Source organism: Oncorhynchus nerka, linkage group LG11 (assembly GCF_034236695.1).
Source record: "Oncorhynchus nerka isolate Pitt River linkage group LG11, Oner_Uvic_2.0, whole genome shotgun sequence".
In the NCBI taxonomy this organism is placed as follows: Eukaryota; Metazoa; Chordata; class Actinopteri; order Salmoniformes; family Salmonidae; genus Oncorhynchus; species Oncorhynchus nerka.
The window spans coordinates 3,253,804-3,273,803 of NC_088406.1; the positions used below are offsets into that span (position 1 = coordinate 3,253,804).

The 20,000-nt window shown below is 44.3% G+C and overlaps 1 protein-coding gene across 1 annotated transcript in view; it reads right to left on the reverse strand.

Moving 5' to 3' along the window:
• tenm4 (teneurin transmembrane protein 4) overlaps nt 1-20,000 on the reverse strand; it is a 377,083-nt gene that overhangs the window by 243,332 nt on the left and 113,751 nt on the right. Inside the window, exons 7-8 of the mRNA XM_065024153.1 lie at nt 14,094-14,240; nt 6,789-7,005 (exon numbers count right to left, since the gene is read on the reverse strand). Coding sequence (XP_064880225.1) covers nt 6,789-7,005; nt 14,094-14,240 — 364 coding nt within the window. The remainder of the gene's footprint in view (nt 1-6,788; nt 7,006-14,093; nt 14,241-20,000) is intronic.

A 20,000-nucleotide genomic window follows, 5' to 3' on the forward strand; every position in this document is an offset into this window, starting at 1 on the left:
AGAGTGCTCCTGTGAATATGAGATGGCTGCTGTGGCTAAGTGGGAGTGCTCCTGTGCTCCTGTGAATATGATATGGCTGCTGTTGCTGAGTGGGAGTGCTCCTGTGAATATGAGATGGCTGCTGTGGCTGAGTGGGAGTGCTCCTGTGAATATGAGATGGCTGCTGTGGCTGAGTGGGAGTGCTCCTGTGAATATGAGAATATGAGATGGCTGATGTGGCTGAGTGGGAGTGCTCCTGTGAATATGAGATGGCTGCTGTGGCTGAGTGGGAGTGCTCCTGTGAATATGAGATGGCTGCTACGGCTAAGTGGGAGTGTTCCTGTGAATATGAGATGGCTGCTGTGGCTAAGTGGGAGTGCTCCTGTGAATATGAGATGGCTGCTGTGGCTAAGTGGGAGTGCTCCTGTGCTCCTGTGAATATGATATGGCTGCTGTTGCTGAGTGGGAGTGCTCCTGTGAATATGAGATGGCTGATGTGGCTGAGTGGGAGTGTTCCTGTGAATATGAGATGGCTGATGTGGCTGAGTGGGAGTGCTCCTGTGAATATGAGATGGCTGCTGTGGCTGAGTGGGAGTGCTCCTGTGAATATGAGATGGATGCTACGGTTGAGTGGGAGTGCTCCTGTGAATATGAGATGGCGGCTACGGCTGAGTGGGAGTGCTCCTGTGAATATGAGATGGATGATGTGGCTAAGTGGGAGTGCTCCTGTGAATATGAGATGGCTGATGTGGCTGAGTGGGAGTGCTCCTGTGAATATGAGATGGCTGCTGTGGCTGAGTGGGAGTGCTCCTGTGAATATGAGAATATGAGATGGCTGATGTGGCTGAGTGGGCGTGCTCCTGTGAATATGAGATGGCTGCTGTGGCTGAGTGGGAGTGCTCCTGTGAATATGAGATGGCTGCTACGGCTAAGTGGGAGTGTTCCTGTGAATATGAGATGGCTGCTGTGGCTAAGTGGGAGTGCTCCTGTGCTCCTGTGAATATGATATGGCTGCTGTTGCTGAGTGGGAGTGCTCCTGTGAATATGAGATGGCTGATGTGGCTGAGTGGGAGTGTTCCTGTGAATATGAGATGGCTGATGTGGCTGAGTGGGAGTGCTCCTGTGAATATGAGATGGCTGCTGTGGCTGAGTGGGAGTGCTCCTGTGAATATGAGATGGCTGATGTGGCTGAGTGGGAGTGCTCCTGTGAATATGAGATGGCTGATGTGGCTGAGTGGGAGTGCTCCTGTGAATATGAGATGGCTGCTACGGCTGAGTGGGAGTGCTCCTGTGAATATGAGATGGCTGCTACGGCTGAGTGGGAGTGCTCCTGTGAATATGAGATGGCGGCTACGGCTGAGTGGGAGTGCTCCTGTGAATATGAGATGGCTGCTGTGGCTGAGTGGGAGTGCTCCTGTGAATATGAGATGGCTGCTACGGCTGAGTGGGAGTGCTCCTGTGAAAATGAGATGGCTGCTACGGCTGAGTGGGAGTGCTCCTGTGAATATGAGATGGCGGCTACGGCTGAGTGGGAGTGCTCCTGTGAATATGAGATGGCTGCTGTGGCTGAGTGGGAGTGCTCCTGTGAATATGAGATGGCTGCTGTGGCTGAGTGGGAGTGCTCCTGTGAATATGAGATGGCTGCTGTGGCTGAGTGGGAGTGCTCCTGTGAATATGAGATGGCTGCTGTGGCTGAGTGGGAGTGCTCCTGTGAATATGAGATGGCGGCTACGGCTGAGTGGGAGTGCTCCTGTGAATATGAGATGGCTGCTACGGCTGAGTGGGAGTGCTCCTGTGAATATGAGATGGCGGCTACGGCTGAGTGGGAGTGCTCCTGTGAATATGAGATGGCTGCTGTGGCTGAGTGGGAGTGCTCCTGTGAATATGAGATGGCTGCTGTGGTTGAGTGGGAGTGCTCCTGTGAATATGAGATGGCTGCTGTGGCTGAGTGGGAGTGCTCCTGTGAATATGAGATGGCTGCTGTGGCTGAGTGGGAGTGCTCCTGTGAATATGAGATGGCTGCTGTGGCTGAGTGGGAGTGCTCCTGTGAATATGAGATGGCTGCTGTGGCTGAGTGGGAGTGCTCCTGTGAATATGAGAATATGAGATGGCTGATGTGGCTGAGTGGGAGTGCTCCTGTGAATATGAGATGGCGGCTACGGCTGAGTGGGAGTGCTCCTGTGAATATGAGATGGCTGCTACGGCTGAGTGGGAGTGCTCCTGTGAATATGAGATGGCGGCTACGGCTGAGTGGGAGTGCTCCTGTGAATATGAGATGGCTGCTGTGGCTGAGTGGGAGTGCTCCTGTGAATATGAGATGGCTGCTACGGCTGAGTGGGAGTGCTCCTGTGAATATGAGATGGCTGCTACGGCTGAGTGGGAGTGCTCCTGTGAATATGAGATGGCGGCTACGGCTGAGTGGGAGTGCTCCTGTGAATATGAGATGGCTGCTGTGGCTGAGTGGGAGTGCTCCTGTGAATATGAGATGGCTGCTGTGGCTGAGTGGGAGTGCTCCTGTGAATATGAGATGGCTGCTGTGGCTGAGTGGGAGTGCTCCTGTGAATATGAGATGGCTGCTGTGGCTGAGTGGGAGTGCTCCTGTGAATATGAGATGGCGGCTACGGCTGAGTGGGAGTGCTCCTGTGAATATGAGATGGCTGCTGTGGCTGAGTGGGAGTGCTCCTGTGAATATGAGATGGATGATGTGGCTAAGTGGGAGTGCTCCTGTGAATATGAGAATATGAGATGGCTGATGTGGCTGAGTGGGAGTGCTCCTATGAATTTGAGATGGCTGCTGTGGCTGAGTGGGAGTGCTCCTGTGAATATGAGATAGCTGCTACGGCTAAGTGGAAGTGTTCCTGTGAATATGAGATGGCTGCTGTGGCTGAGTGGGAGTGCTCCTGTGAATATGAGATGGCTGCTGTGGCTAAGTGGGAGTGCTCCTGTGCTCCTGTGAATATGATATGGCTGCTGTTGCTGAGTGGGAGTGCTCCTGTGAATATGAGATGGCTGCTGTGGCTGAGTGGGAGTGCTCCTGTGAATATGAGATGGCTGCTACGGCTAAGTGGGAGTGTTCCTGTGAATATGAGATGGCTGCTGTGGCTAAGTGGGAGTGCTCCTGTGAATATGAGATGGCTGCTGTGGCTAAGTGGGAGTGCTCCTGTGCTCCTGTGAATATGATATGGCTGCTGTTGCTGAGTGGGAGTGCTCCTGTGAATATGAGATGGCTGATGTGGCTGAGTGGGAGTGTTCCTGTGAATATGAGATGGCTGATGTGGCTGAGTGGGAGTGCTCCTGTGAATATGAGATGGCTGCTGTGGCTGAGTGGGAGTGCTCCTGTGAATATGAGATGGCTGCTACGGCTGAGTGGGAGTGCTCCTGTGAATATGAGATGGCTGCTGTGGCTGAGTGGGAGTGCTCCTGTGAATATGAGATGGCTGATGTGGCTGAGTGGGAGTGCTCCTGTGAATATGAGATGGCGGCTACGGCTGAGTGGGAGTGCTCCTGTGAATATGAGATGGCTGCTGTGGCTGAGTGGGAGTGCTCCTGTGAATATGAGATGGCTGCTACGGCTGAGTGGGAGTGCTCCTGTGAATATGAGATGGCTGCTGTGGCTGAGTGGGAGTGCTCCTGTGAATATGAGATGGTTGCTGTGGCTGAGTGGGAGTGCTCCTGTGAATATGATATGGCTGCCGTGGCTGAGTGGGAGTGCTCCTGTGAATATGAGATGGCTGCTGTGGCTGAGTGGGAGTGCTCCTGTGAATATGAGATGGCTGCTGTGGCTAAGTGGGAGTGCTCCTGTGCTCCTGTGAATATGATATGGCTGCTGTTGCTGAGTGGGAGTGCTCCTGTGAATATGAGATGGCGGCTACGGCTGAGTGGGAGTGCTCCTGTGAATATGAGATGGCTGCTGTGGCTGAGTGGGAGTGCTCCTGTGCTCTCTTTCCATTTACTTCCCTCACTAACTAGGCCGTATAGAGCAGCTGTCTTGGCCAGATCTCTCCCATCAAACAATAGTTTATTAATCTCAAATGATTTCCTGCTAAAAATGATGAAAAATACTCCTGATTTGGACCCATAATAGCATAAAGATTCAGAGGGATTTAACGACAGATAAAAACATGCTAATTGATATCATGATTCATGGTAGGATATTGTCTGTACCAGTGTTCCTCAAGCCTAGTCCTGCTCTAGATGGACATAGTCCCCCTCCCCAAAACCTGCTACTGGTCGGTGTGACATTTTGGACAAGTAGTGCATTTAAAGGGAAAAGGGTGTCATTCGAGATAGATTAGAGACATTAGACACTTTGACTATCCCCTTAAATGTTTCTTATTGGACAAGTTCAGGTAGTCAGTCCCTCACAGTATCAGTCTGTTTTTTTTGCTGTTTTTTTTTTTAAACTATGTTTTCACCCCAATTTCGTGGAATCCAATTGGTAGTTACAGTCTTGTCTCATCGCTGCAAATCCCGTACGGACTCAGGAGAGGAAAACATGGAGAGCCGTGCGTCCCCCAAAACACGACACTCTATCCTCCTGATTCCTGCTTACAAGCAAAAACTAAAGCAGGAAGCACCAGTGACTCGCTCAATATGGAAGTGTTCAGATGAAGCAGATGCTAAGCTACAGGACTGTTTTGCTAGAACAGACTGGAACATGTTCCGGGATCCATACAATGGCATTGAGGAGTACATCACATCAGTCACCGGCTTTATCAATAAGTGCATTGACGACGTCGTCCCCATAGCGACCGTACGTACACATCCCAACTAGAAGCCATGGATTACAGGCAACATCCACATCGAGCTAAAGGCTAGAGCTGCCGCTCTTAAGGAGCGTTACACTAATCTGTACGCTTATAAGAAATCCCGTTAAGCCCTCAGACGAACCATCAAACAGACAAAGTGTCAATACAGGACTAAGATTGAATCCTACTACACCGACTCTGGTGCTCGTTGGATGTGGAAGGGCTTGCAAACTATTACTGACTACAAAGAGAAACCCAGACGCGAGCTGCCTAGTGACGCAACCCTACCAGACGAGTTAGATGCCTTTTATACTGGCTTCGAGGCAAACAACACTGAAGCAATCATGAGAATACCAGCTGTTCTCGATCACACTTTCCGTAGCCGATGTGAGCAAGACCTTTAAACAGGTCAACATTCACAAGGCCGCAGGGCCAGACAGATTACCAGGACGGGTACTCAGAGCATTCGCAGACCAACTGTCAAGTGTCTTTCCTGTCATTTTCAACCTCCCTGACCAAGTCTGTAATACCTACATGTTTCAAGCAGACCACCATAGTCCGTGCCAAAGGATATGAAGGTACCCTTCTTAAATGACTAGCACTCACGTCGATAGCCATGAAGTGCTTTGAAAGGCATGGCTCATATCATCATCCCGGAAACCCTAGACCCACTCCAATTTGCATACCGCCCCATACCGCCTCAATTGCACTCCACACTGCCCTTTCACACCTGGACAAAAGGAACACCTATGTGAGAATGCTGTTCATTGACTACAGCTCAGCGCTCAACACCATAGTGCCCACGAAGCTCATCACTAAGCTAAGAACTCTGGGACTAAACACCTCCCTCTGCAACTGGATCCTGGTCTTCCTGACAGGCCGCCCCCAGGTGGTAAGGGTAGGTAGCAACACATCTGCCACGCTGATCCTCAACACTGGAGCTCCCCAGGGGTGCGTGCTCAGTCCCCTCCTGTACTCCCTGTTCACCTACGACTGCGTGGCCAAGCACGACTCCAACACCATCATTTAGTTTGCTGACAACATAACAGTGGTAGGCCTGATCATCGACAACGATGAGACAGCCTATAGGGAGAAGGTCAGAGAACTGAACGTGTGGTGCCAGGACAACAACCTCTCCCTCAATGTGAGCAAGACAAAGGAACTGATCGTGGACTATAAGAAACGGAGGGCTGAACAAGCCCCCATTAATATCAACGGGGCTGTAGTGAAGCAGGTCAAAAGTTTCAAGTTCCTTGGTGTCCACATCACCAACAAACTATCACGGTCCAAACACACCAAGACAGTTGTGAAGAGGGCACGACATAAGCTTTTCTCCCTCAGGAGACTGAAAAGATTTGGCATGGGTCCCAGGATCCTCAAAGTTCCACAGCAGCACCATCGAGAGCATTCTGACCGGTTGTAACACCGCCTAGTATGGCAACTGTTTGGTATCCGACTGTAAGGACACTACAGAGGGTAGTGCGTACGGCTCAATACATCACTGGGGCCAAGCTTCCGGTCATCCAGGACCTCTATACTAGAAAAATCCAAAACCCCCAAAAATTGTCAAAGTCACCCAAGTCATAAACTGTTCTCTCTGCTACCGCACAGCAAGAGGTACCGGAGTTCCAAGCCAAAAGGCTTCTTAACAGCTTCTACCCCCAAGCCATAAGACTGCTGAACAATTAATCAAATGGCCACCCAAACGATTCACATTGACCCCCCCCCTGTTTTTACACTGCTGCTACTCGCTGTTTATTATCTATGCATAGGCACTTTACCTCTACCTACATGTACAAATGACCTGGACTAACCTGTGCCCTCTGCACATTGACTCGGTATCGGTACCTCCTGTAAATAGCCTCTTATTGTTATGTAATCTTATTGTCTCACTATTTATTACATTTTTTTTTTACTTTAGTTCACTTAGCAAATATTTTCTTAACTCTATTTAAAAAAAAATTGCATTGCTGTTTAAAAGCTTGTAAGCATTTTACGGTAAGGTCTAACACCTGTTGTATCCGGTGAGTTAATTTAATGAACGAGACCACGTTGACTCACCTGCCGTCAAAGAGGTTCGCCCCGGGGATGACGTGTGTGCTGTCCCGTCCCACCAGGAAGCGGACACGGTCGTAGAAGGACTGCAGATTGTTCTGGGTGGAGGAGAGCTGTGTCTCCTGGATGATGTCCAGGGGGTCTGGAGAGCCTACACATAGACCCGTGGTGTGGCACGACGCCTGCAAGCAACAGTCAGGGTCCATACAGTCCACCAAACCATCTGGAGGGGGAACATAGACAGGCAGGCATAAGCAAATACACACCCTTTTTAAAAACGACTTCAGCACCTACATGTACTTACAATCACATCTTATTGAAACGATTCATAGTCACTGTGTAATCCCAGTGGTCAATGTTATCCCCCATCACATCTCTACAACTCGACACCTCCTAACAACATGGATATCCTCAATCCTCCTTTGGCTCTTTCTGACAACAACTTCCACAGGCTTTCATAGCGAGAGTGAGCAGGGGTAGAGGCTATCTGAGTGGTAGAGGCTGACTGAGGGGTAGAGGCTGTCTGATAGAGGCTGAGTGGTAGAGGGGTAAAGGCTGTCTGATAGAGACTAAGTGGTAGAGTGGTAGAGGCTGTCTGATAGAGACTAAGTGGTAGAGTGGTAGAGGCTGTCTGATAGAGACTAAGTGGTAGAGTGGTAGAGGCTGTCTGATAGAGACTGAGTGGTAGAGGGGTAGAGGCTGTCTGATAGAGACTAAGTGGTAGAGGGGTAGAGGCTGTATGATAGAACCTGGTACCCCAGGTATATAACCAAGTTATCATCAACGTGGTACTGGTACCCCTGGTTTATAACCAAGTTATCATCAACGTGGTACTGGTACCCCAGGTTTATAACCAAGTTATCATCAACGTGGTACTGGTACCCCAGGTTTATAACCAAGTTATCATCAACGGGTATTTATTCCTCGTTATGTTATTGTTCTATTATTTCCAATGATTTAAATCTCTTTATTGTTGGGAAGGGCCTGTAAGTAAAGCATTTCACTGTTAGTCCACATATGTTGTTTATGAAGAATGTGACAAATACATTTGATTTGATTTAATTCGTGAAATAATTTGGCTTAATCTTCCCACCTTGCGAACACACACACACACACACACAGAGACACTCACATCAAACCACACTCGCAAACAACATCTGAATTCAGTCACGGCTGATAGCATTTCTTAATGAACCAAATCTAAAACCAGGAAGTGCAGCTATCCTTTAGCACCTCCCGCCCACAGCTGACTTCCCGCTGTAATTAAGGTCTGTAATGATTCACCACTCCAGAACCTGCTGATGTGTGTTAGCGCTGCAATTTACTTCCTGTCTGTGTGTTAGCGCTGCAATTTACTTCCTGTCTGTGTGTTAGCGCTGCAATTTACTTCCTGTCTGTGTGTTAGCTCTGCACTTTACTTCCTGTCTGTGTGTTAGCGCTGCAATTTACTTCCTGTCTGTGTGTTAGCGCTGCAATTTACTTCCTGTCTGTGTGTTAGCGCTGCAATTTACTTCCTGTCTGTGTGTTAGCGCTGCAATTTACTTCCTGTCTGTGTGTTAGCTCTGCACTTTACTTCCTGTCTGTGTGTTAGCGCTGCAATTTACTTCCTGTCTGTGTGTTAGCGCTGGATTTTACTTCCTGTCTGTGTGTTAGCGCTGCAATTTACTTCCTGTCTGTGTGTTAGCACTGGATTTTACTTCCTGTCTGTGTGTTAGCGCTGCAATTTACTTCCTGTCTGTGTATTAGCGCTGGATTTTACTTCCTGTCTGTGTGTTAGCGCTGCACTTTACTTCCTGTCTGTGTGTTAGCGCTGCACTTTACTTCCTGTCTGTGTGTTAGCGCTGCAATTTACTTCCTGTCTGTGTGTTAGCGCTGCATTTACTTCCTGTCTGTGTGTTAGCGCTGCATTTACTTCCTGTCTGTGTGTTAGCTCTGTAGTTTACTTAATGTCTGTGTGTTAGCGCTGCACTTTACTTCCTGTCTGTGTGTTAGCTCTGTAGTTTACTTAATGTCTGTGTGTTAGCGCTGCACTTTACTTCCTGTCTGTGTGTTAGCTCTGTAGTTTACTTCCTGTCTGTGTGTTAGCGCTGCATTTACTTCCTGTCTGTGTGTTAGCGCTGGATTATACTTCCTGTCTGTGTGTTAGCGCTGCAATTTACTTCCTGTCTGTGTGTTAGCTCTGCACTTTACTTCCTGTCTGTGTGTTAGCGCTGCATTTACTTCCTGTCTGTGTGTTAGCGCTGCAATTTACTTCCTGTCTGTGTGTTAGCGCTGTATTTACTTCCTGTCTGTGTGTTAGCGCTGCATTTACTTCCTGTCTGTGTGTTAGCTCTGTAGTTTACTTAATGTCTGTGTGTTAGCGCTGCACTTTACTTCCTGTCTGTGTGTTAGCTCTGCACTTTACTTCCTGTCTGTGTGTTAGCGCTGCAATTTACTTCCTGTCTGTGTGTTAGCTCTGCACTTTACTTCCTGTCTGTGTGTTAGCTCTGCACTTTACTTCCTGTCTGTGTGTTAGCTCTGTAGTTTACTTCCTGTCTGTGTGTTAGCTCTGCACTTTACTTCCTGTCTGTGTGTTAGCACTGGATTTTACTTCCTGTCTGTGTGTTAGCGCTGCAATTTACTTCCTGTCTGTGTGTTAGCTCTGTAGTTTACTTACTGTCTGTGTGTTAGCGCTGCACTTTACTTCCTGTCTGTGTGTTAGCTCTGTAGTTTACTTCCTGTCTGTGTGTTAGCGCTGCATTTACTTCCTGTCTGTGTGTTAGCTCTGTAGTTTACTTCCTGTCTGTGTGTTAGCTCTGTAGTTTACTTCCTGTCTGTGTGTTAGCTCTGCACTTTACTTCCTGTCTGTGTGTTAGCTCTGTAGTTTACTTCCTGTCTGTGTGTTAGCGCTGCACTTTACTTCCTGTCTGTGTGTTAGCTCTGTAGTTTACTTCCTGTCTGTGTGTTAGCTCTGCACTTTACTTCCTGTCTGTGTGTTAGCACTGGATTTTACTTCCTGTCTGTGTGTTAGCGCTGCAATTTACTTCCTGTCTGTGTGTTAGCTCTGTAGTTTACTTACTGTCTGTGTGTTAGCGCTGCACTTTACTTCCTGTCTGTGTGTTAGCTCTGTAGTTTACTTCCTGTCTGTGTGTTAGCTCTGTAGTTTACTTCCTGTCTGTGTGTTAGCTCTGTAGTTTACTTCCTGTCTGTGTGTTAGCTCTGTAGTTTACTTCATGTTAACTAGGTCATCAACACTCTGTTGCTCTCCACTTCCAGGAGCTCCTATCCCCCCATACCTATATCTTAGCCAGATACAAATAATAATACCTTCTTCCTCACTTCCTGTCTGCCTGGCTCAATTCCCTGGTAGCTAGACTGGTATTACAGCCCTCTCTTTTCTGCCATTGAGCCAGTGGGTACGGCCTTGGGCATGATAGTCATGCAGGGCCCATGCAGTGTTATAGGTAGAAACTAGTGTATATATCCTAGACAACATCAGTTTTATCCAAAGTGACTAACAGTCATAGGGGTTTTCATATCGATGGCTCCAGTGGGAATCAAATCCACAAACCTTGGCAATGCAAACACCATAATCTACCAACTGAGTCACACACAGGACTGCATTTCTCTGCAGTTGTAGAGTGTCTGGGTTATAATAACACGGCTGGCTAAAGCAGGGTTGTATCTGGGTCATTACATGGCTGGTGGAATCAGGGTTGTATCTGGGTCATTACATGGCTAAATCAGGGTTGTATCTGGGTCATTACATGGCTAAATCAGGGCTGTATCTGGGTCATTACATGGCTGGTGGAATCAGGGTTGTATTTGGGTCATTACATGGCTAAATCAGGGTTGTATCTGGGTCATTACATGGCTAAATCAGGGTTGTATCTGGGTCATTACATGGCTAAATCAGGGTTGTATCTGGGTCATTACATGGCTAAATCAGGGTTGTATCTGGGTCATTACATGGCTAAATCAGGGTTGTATCTGGGTCATTACATGGTTGGTGGATTCAGGGTTGTATCTGGGTCATTACATGGCTGGTGGATTCAGGGTTGTATCTGGGTCATTACATGGCTAAAGCAGGGTTGTATCTGGGTCATTACATGGCTAAATCAGGGCTGTATCTGGGTCATTACATGGCTAAATCAGGGTTGTATCTGGGTCATTACATCGCTAAATCAGGGTTGTATCTGGGTCATTACATGGCTAAATCAGGGCTGTATCTGGGTCATTACATGGCTAAATCAGGGTTGTATCTGGGTCATTACATCGCTAAATCAGGGTTGTATCTGGGTCATTACATGGCTAAATCAGGGCTGTATCTGGGTCATTACATGGCTAAATCAGGGTTGTATCTGGGTCATTACATGGCTAAATCAGGGCTGTATCTGGGTCATTACATGGCTGGTGGATTCAGGGTTGTATCTGGGTCATTACATGGCTGGTGGAATCAGGGCTGTATCTGGGTCATTACATGGCTGGTGGAATCAGGGTTGTATCTGGGTCATTACATGGCTAAATCAGGGCTGTATCTGGGTCATTACATGGCTAAATCAGGGTTGTATCTGGGTCATTACATGGCTGGTGGAATCAGGGTTGTATCTGGGTCATTACATGGCTGGTGGAATCAGGGTTGTATCTGGGTCATTACATGGCTGGTGGAATCAGGGCACGTCTCCAACGTGTTCTCCCGAAGGCCTTGGTTCTCCTGCTGGTTGTGAGGTGTGCCTGGCTATGCCCTGGGATGATTAGAGGGCCCGATGGGGCCTAGCAAAGATGTCTGTACTGGGGGGGGGGTTCAGAGCCCGGTGGGGTTTGACACCCTGGGGCTCAGACATGCCCACTCTGGGCTCTAACACAGCTTCCTGTGTACGTGTAACTACGTATCAACTCACAGCCCACTACTAATTCTCACCAGGACAGCGTGTCGCTGTTCTTTGTTTTCTAAGAAGCCAGGTTCTAAGTGTACAGGCCTGTCTGGAGGCTTTCGGAGGTCTGGGTCGACATCCAGTTCCAACTCACAGTAGATAGACTGGTTGTTATTGTTCTACAGTACCAGTGGAGATACCGTGGGGCGGCGCACAATTGGCCTAGCATCGTGCCGGGTCAGCGAGGGTCCGACACATTGGTGCTGCTGGCTTCCGGGTTGGATGGGCGCTGTGTCAAGAAGCAGTGCGGCTTGGAAAGGGTCGTGTTTCGGAGGACGCATGGCTCTCGACCTTCGCCTCTCCCGAGTCCATACGGGAGTTGAGACAAGACTGTAACTACTACCAAATGGATACCACGAAATTGGGGAGAAAAAATAAATAAAAAGTGGACACTGGGTGCTAATAGTAGGAGTTAGTCTATGGTGTTATAGTATAGGGATTGGTGTTAGTCTATGGTATTATAGTATAGTCTATGGTGTTATAGTATAGGGATTGGTGTTAGTCTATGGTGTTATAGTATAGTCTATGGTATTATAGTATAGTCTATGGTGTTATAGTATAGTCTATGGTGTTATAGTATAGTCTATGGTATTATAGTATAGTCTATGGTATTATAGTATAGTGATTGGTGTTAGTCTATGGTGTTATAGTATAGTGATTGGTGTTAGTCTATGGTATTATAGTATAGTGATTGGTGTTAGTCTATGGTATTATAGTATAGTCATTGGTGTTAGTCTATGGTGTTATAGTATAGTGATTGGTGTTAGTCTATGGTGTTATAGTATAGTCTATGGTATTATAGTATAGTCTATGGTATTATAGTATAGTCTATGGTATTATAGTATAGTCTATGGTATTATAGTATAGTCATTGGTGTTAGTCTATGGTGTTATAGTATAGTGATTGGTGTTAGTCTATGGTATTATAGTATAGTCATTGGTGTTAGTCTATGGTGTTATAGTATAGGGATTGGTGTTAGTCTATGGTATTATAGTATAGTCATTGGTGTTAGTCTATGGTGTTATAGTATAGTGATTGGTGTTAGTCTATGGTATTATAGTATAGTCATTGGTGTTAGTCTATGGTGTTATAGTATAGGGATTGGTGTTAGTCTATGGTATTATAGTATAGTCATTGGTGTTAGTCTATGGTGTTATAGTATAGGGATTGGTGTTAGTCTATGGTATTATAGTATAGTGATTGGTGTTAGTCTATGGTATTATAGTATAGTCATTGGTGTTAGTCTATGGTGTTATAGTATAGGGATTGGTGTTAGTCTATGGTATTATAGTATAGTCTATGGTATTATAGTATAGTGATTGGTGTTAGTCTATGGTATTATAGTATAGGGATTGGTGTTAGTCTATGGTGTTATAGTATAGTGATTGGTGTTAGTCTATGGTATTATAGTATAGTCTATAGTATTATAGTATAGTGATTGGTGTTAGTCTATGGTATTATAGTATAGTGATTGGTGTTAGTCTATGGTGTTATAGTATAGTCTATAGTATTATAGTATAGTGATTGGTGTTAGTCTATGGTGTTATAGTATAGTGATTGGTGTTAGTCTATGGTATTATAGTATAGTCTATGGTGTTATAGTATAGTCTATGGTATTATAGTATAGTCTATGGTATTATAGTATAGTGATTGGTGTTAGTCTATGGTGTTATAGTATAGTGATTGGTGTTAGTCTATGGTATTATAGTATAGTGATTGGTGTTAGTCTATGGTATTATAGTATAGTCATTGGTGTTAGTCTATGGTGTTATAGTATAGGGATTGGTGTTAGTCTATGGTATTATAGTATAGTCTATGGTATTATAGTATAGTGATTGGTGTTAGTCTATGGTATTATAGTATAGGGATTGGTGTTAGTCTATGGTGTTATAGTATAGTGATTGGTGTTAGTCTATGGTATTATAGTATAGTCTATAGTATTATAGTATAGTGATTGGTGTTAGTCTATGGTATTATAGTATAGTGATTGGTGTTAGTCTATGGTGTTATAGTATAGTCTATAGTATTATAGTATAGTGATTGGTGTTAGTCTATGGTGTTATAGTATAGTGATTGGTGTTAGTCTATGGTATTATAGTATAGTCTATGGTGTTATAGTATAGTCTATGGTATTATAGTATAGTCTATGGTATTATAGTATAGTGATTGGTGTTAGTCTATGGTATTATAGTATAGTCTATGGTATTATAGTATAGTCTATGGTATTATATTATAGTCTATGGTATTATAGTATAGTGATTGGTGTTAGTCTATGGTATTATAGTATAGTCTATGGTGTTATAGTATAGTGATTGGTGTTAGTCTATGGTGTTATAGTATAGTCTATAGTGTTATAGTGTATTTATTGTTATTAATCTAAATCTAGTTTACAATTTACCTCCATCGTTGTCCTTTCTGTCACTGCAGGCCGTCTCCATGGACGTGTCACATCCTGTTCCTCTCCAGCCAAGCTGACACACACAGTACCAGCCGTTATTACCCAGGGTGCACCTGCCGTTCCCGTTACACAGACTAGGGCAGCCCTCTGTTAGAGAGACATACAAGTACACCGTCAGACACAGAGCACACGTTGACACAGACTATCAACTAATTATAGCAAAGTTTAACAACAAAACACACGGATGGACAGATGGTAAGAAAAACTAAGAAGAGAATGAAAAACATAGGAGACAATAGAAGGAGACAATAGAAGGAGACAATATGAGACAATAGAAGGAGACAATAGAAGGAGACAATATGAGACAATAGAAGGAGACAATAGAAGGAGACAATATGAGACAATAGAAGGAGACAATAGAAGGAGACAATATGAGACAATAGAAGGAGAACATACATTTAATATATATATATATATACAGTGCATTCCGAAAATATCAGACTCCTTGACTTTTTCCACATTTTGCTACGTTACAGCCTTATTCTGAAAATGGATTAAATATTACTTTTTTTCCTATTCAATCTACACACAATCAATTGGATTGACCACAGGTGGATTCCAATCAAGTTGCAGAAACATCTCCAGGATGATCAAAGGAAACAAGATGCACCTGAGATCAATTTACAGTCTCATAGGGTCTGAATACTAATTTCATTTCATTTTTTTTTTTTTACCTGTTTTTGCTTTGTCATTATGAAGTATTGTGATGTCATTATGGGGTATTGTGATGTCATTCTGGGGTATTGTGATGTCATTCTGGGGTATTGTGATGTCATTATGGGGTATTGTGATGTCATTATGAAGTATTGTGATGTCATTATGGGGTATTGTGATGTCATTATGGGGTATTGTGATGTCATTCTGGGGTATTGTGATGTCATTCTGGGGTATTGTGATGTCATTATGGGGTATTGTGATGTCATTATGAAGTATTGTGATGTCATTATGGGGTAATGTGATGTCATTATGGGGTATTGTGATGTCATTATGGGGTATTGTGTGTAGATTGATAAGGGAAAAAAATATTTAACACATTTTAGAAAAAGGCTGTAAAGTAACAAAATGTGGAAAAAGGGAAGGGGTCTGAATACTTTCTGAATGCTCTGTAGAAGAAGACAATAGAAGATGACAATAGAAGTTTGAAGAGTAGTTTTGTGTCTTTGTTCTTTTGTCTGTTTGTTCATTCATTTGACAGAGACCATGTTTGTTAATTCAAATGACAGGGATGATGTACAACAGACATTTCTCCATAGCTGATTCTCAACTGCAGTCCCTCAGATGAGTTTGTTGTGGCTGATGTTCCATATTCCCCCAGCTAGAGTATTGTTTACAGTGATCCTAAGGACACTTAAAGATTGTAAAGCGGTACGATACCGTAGCAGCTACAACGATTGATTTGGTACACCTGGACTGACGATTCTCATATCCCCCAGCAGCAGCACAATCAGAAAACAGGGGATTCTCCTCTTCTAACTCATTACTACAGCATATTGGGCTCTTTTATTATGCCTCTGTCCCAAAAGGCACCCTATTCCCTAAATAGTGCACTACTTTAGACCAAAGTAGTGCATTATATAGGGAATATGGTGCTATTTTGGACGTTACTTATATATATCATTGCTACAAATACTGGCTTATCAGAGCTATATTCTGCATCACAAAACACTTTATGTGAACGATAATATCCATTGGTGCTCTTAAAATACTGTCACCAATTAGCCTACAGGTGGTGCTCTTAAAATACTGTCACCAATTAGCCGCTACAGGTGGTGCTCTTGAAATACTGTCACCAATTAGCCTACAGGTGGTGCTTTTAAAATACTGTCACCAATTAGCCTACAGGTGGTGCTCTTAAAATACTGTCACCAATTAGCCTACAGGTGGTGCTCTTAAAATACTGTCACCAATTAGCCTACAGGTGGTGCTCTTAAAATACTGTCACCAATTAGCCTACAGGTGGTGCTCTTAAAATACTGTCACCAATTAGCCTACAGGTGGTGCTCTTAAAATACTGTCACCAATTAGCCGCTACAGGTGGTGCTTTTAAAATACTGTCACCAATTAGCCTACAGGTGGTGCTCTTAAAATACTGTCACCAATTAGCCTACAGGTGGTGCTCTTAAAATACTGTCACCAATTAGCCGCTACAGGTGGTGCTCTTAAAATACTGTCACCAATTAGCCTACAGGTGGTGCTCTTAAAATAATGTCACCAATTAGCCTACAGGTGGTGCTCTTAAAATACTGTCACCAATTAGCCTACAGGTGGTGCTCTTAAAATACTGTCACCAATTAGCCGCTACAGGTGGTGCTTTTAAAATACTGTCACCAATTAGCCTACAGGTGGTGCTTTTAAAATACTGTCACCAATTAGCCTACAGGTGGTGCTCTTAAAATACTGTCACCAATTAGCCTACAGGTGGTGCTCTTAAAATACTGTCACCAATTAGCCTACAGGTGGTGCTCTTAAAATACTGTCACCAATTAGCCGCTACAGGTGGTGCTCTTAAAATACTGTCACCAATTAGCCGCTACAGGTGGTGCTCTTAAAATACTGTCACCAATTAGCCTACAGGTGGTGCTCTTTAAGGCAGTCTCACTTAAACCCTCATATCTGTCGCCACCGTTTGACCAAGAGACCTTGTATGTACTGTAGCTCTTTTCTCATCCTGAAAACATACGAGTATTTCCTGAACGTGGTGTTGATATAAAAACATATAAAAACTATTATCAACTCATTATTTACGTACGTATGTAACACTGAAGCTCAACATCATCTGTAATCATCTCCTCCTGAACCGTACGTCAGATATCATCTCCTCCTGAACCGTACGTCAGATATCATCTCCTCCTGAACCGTATGTCAGATATCATCTCCTCCTGAACCATATGTCAGATATCATCTCCTCCTGAACCATATGTCAGATATCATCTCCTCCTCCTGAACCATATGTCAGATATCATCTACTCCTGAACCATATGTGAGATATCACCTTCTCCTCCTGAACCATACGTCAGATATCATCTTGTCCTGAACCATACGTAATATATCATCTTCTCCTCCTGAACCATACGTCAGATATCATCTTGTCCTGAACCATATGTCAGATATCATCTCCTCCTCCTGAACCATATGTCAGATATCATCTCCTCCTGAACCATATGTCAGATATCATCTACTCCTGAACCATATGTCAGATATCATCTACTCCTGAACCATATGTCAGATATCATCTCCTCCTCCTGAACCATATGTCAGATATCATCTCCTCCTCCTGAACCATATGTCAGATATCATCTCCTCCTCCTGAACCATACGTCAGATATCATCTCCTCCTCCTGAACCATATGTCAGATATCATCTTGTCCTCCTGAACCATATGTCAGATATCATCTCCTCCTCCTGAACCATATGTCAGATATCATCTTGTCCTCCTGAACCATGTGTCAGATATCATCTCCTCCTCCTGAACCATATGTCAGATAGCATCTTGTCCTCCTGAACCATATGTCAGATATCATCTCCTCCTCCTGAACCATATGTCAGATATCATCTTGTCCTGAACCATATGTCAGATATCATCTCCTCCTCCTGAAACATATGTCAGATATCATCTTCTCCTGAACCATATGTCAGATATCATATCCTCCTCCTGAACCATATGTCAGATATCATATCCTCCTCCTGAACCATATGTCATATATCATCTCCTCCTGAACCATATGTCAGATATCATCTTGTCCTGAACCATATGTCAGATATCATCTTGTCCTCCTGAACCATATGTCAGATATCATCTTGTCCTGAACCATACGTCAGATATCATCTCCTCCTGAACCATATGTCAGATATCATCTCCTCCTGAACCATATGTCAGATATCATCTTGTCCTGAACCATATGTCAGATATCACCTTCTCCTGAACCATACGTCAGATATCATCTTGTCCTGAACCATACGTCAGATATCATCTTCTCCTCCTGAACCATACGTCAGATATCATCTTGTCCTGAACCATACGTCAGATATCATCTTGTCCTGAACCATACGTCAGATATCATCTTGTCCTGAACCATACGTCAGATATCATCTTGTCCTGAACCGTAGGTCAGATATCATCTCCTCCTGAACCGTAGATCAGATATCATCTCCTCCTGAACCATATGTCAGATATCATCTTGTCCTGAACCATACGTCAGATATCATCTTGTCCTGAACCATACGTCAATTATCATCTTGTCCTGAACCATACGTCAGATATCATCTTGTCCTGAACCATACCTCAGATATCATCTTGTCCTGAACCATACGTCAGATATCATCTTGTCCTGAACCATACGTCAGATATCATCTTGTCCTGAACCATACGTCAGATATCATCTTGTCCTGAACCATACGTCAGATATCATCTTGTCCTGAACCATACGTCAGATATCATCTTGTCCTGAACCATACGTCAGATATCATCTTGTCCTGAACCATACGTCAGATATCATCTTGTCCTGAACCATACGTCAGATATCATCTTGTCCTGAACCATACGTCAGATATCATCTACTCCTGAACCATATGTCAGATATCATCTTGTCCTCCTGAACCATATGTCAGATATCATCTCCTCCTCCTGAACCATATGTCAGATATCATCTTGTCCTGAACCGTATGTCAGATATCATCTCCTCCTGAACCGTATGTAAGATATCATCTCCTCCTCCTGAACCATATGTCAGATATCATCTACTCCTGAACCATATGTCAGATATCATCTTGTCCTGAACCATATGTCAGATATCATCTCCTCCTCCTGAACCATATGTCAGATATCATCTTCTCCTGAACCATATGTCAGATATCATATCCTCCTCCTGAACCATATGTCAGATATCATATCCTCCTCCTGAACCATATGTCAGATATCATCTCCTCCTGAACCATATGTCAGATATCATCTTGTCCTGAACCATATGTCAGATATCATCTTGTCCTGAACAATATGTCAGATATCATCTCCTCCTCCTGAACCATATGTCAGATATCATCTTGTCCTCCTGAACCATATGTCAGATATCATCTTGTCCTGAACCATACGTCAGATATCATCTTCTGCTCCTGAACCATACGTCAGATATCATCTTGTCCTGCACCATACGTCAGATATCATCTTGTCCTGAACCATACGTCAGATATCATCTTGTCCTGAACCATACGTCATATATCATCTTGTCCTGAACCATACGTCAGATATCATCTTGTCCTGAACCATACGTCAGATATCATCTTGTCCTGAACCATACGTCAGATATCATCTTGTCCTGAACCATACGTCAGATATCATCTTGTCCTGAACCATACGTCAGATATCATCTTGTCCTGAACCATACGTCAGATTCGCTTCACATTTCGTACGACTTTAATGGTTTATAAAGTATTAAAATATGGCTGTACTGTCTTTGTCTCTCTTTCTCCCTCTCTCTCTCTCTCTCTGCCTTTCAAGGTCCCATATCACATGATTATTTCTCATCCTGTTTTTCTCCTTCTCCACCTCTCTTCTTGGTATTCTGCTGTAGTGTGATTCAACCCCATTCAATCTCCATGTCTGCCCCACACTAACTTAGCATAAAAACGGACAAGTAGCTGCAACATCGATTATTGTCATCGTAGGTAATTACGACATTCTCAAATCAAATCAAACTTTTCAGGAAGCTTGGCCCCAGTGATGTACTGGGAAATTCGCACTACCCTCTGTAGCACCAAATGGTCAGATGCCGAGCAGTTGCCATACCAGGCGGTGATGCAACCGGTCAGAATGCTCTCGATGGTGCAGCTGTAGAACCTTTTGAGGATCTG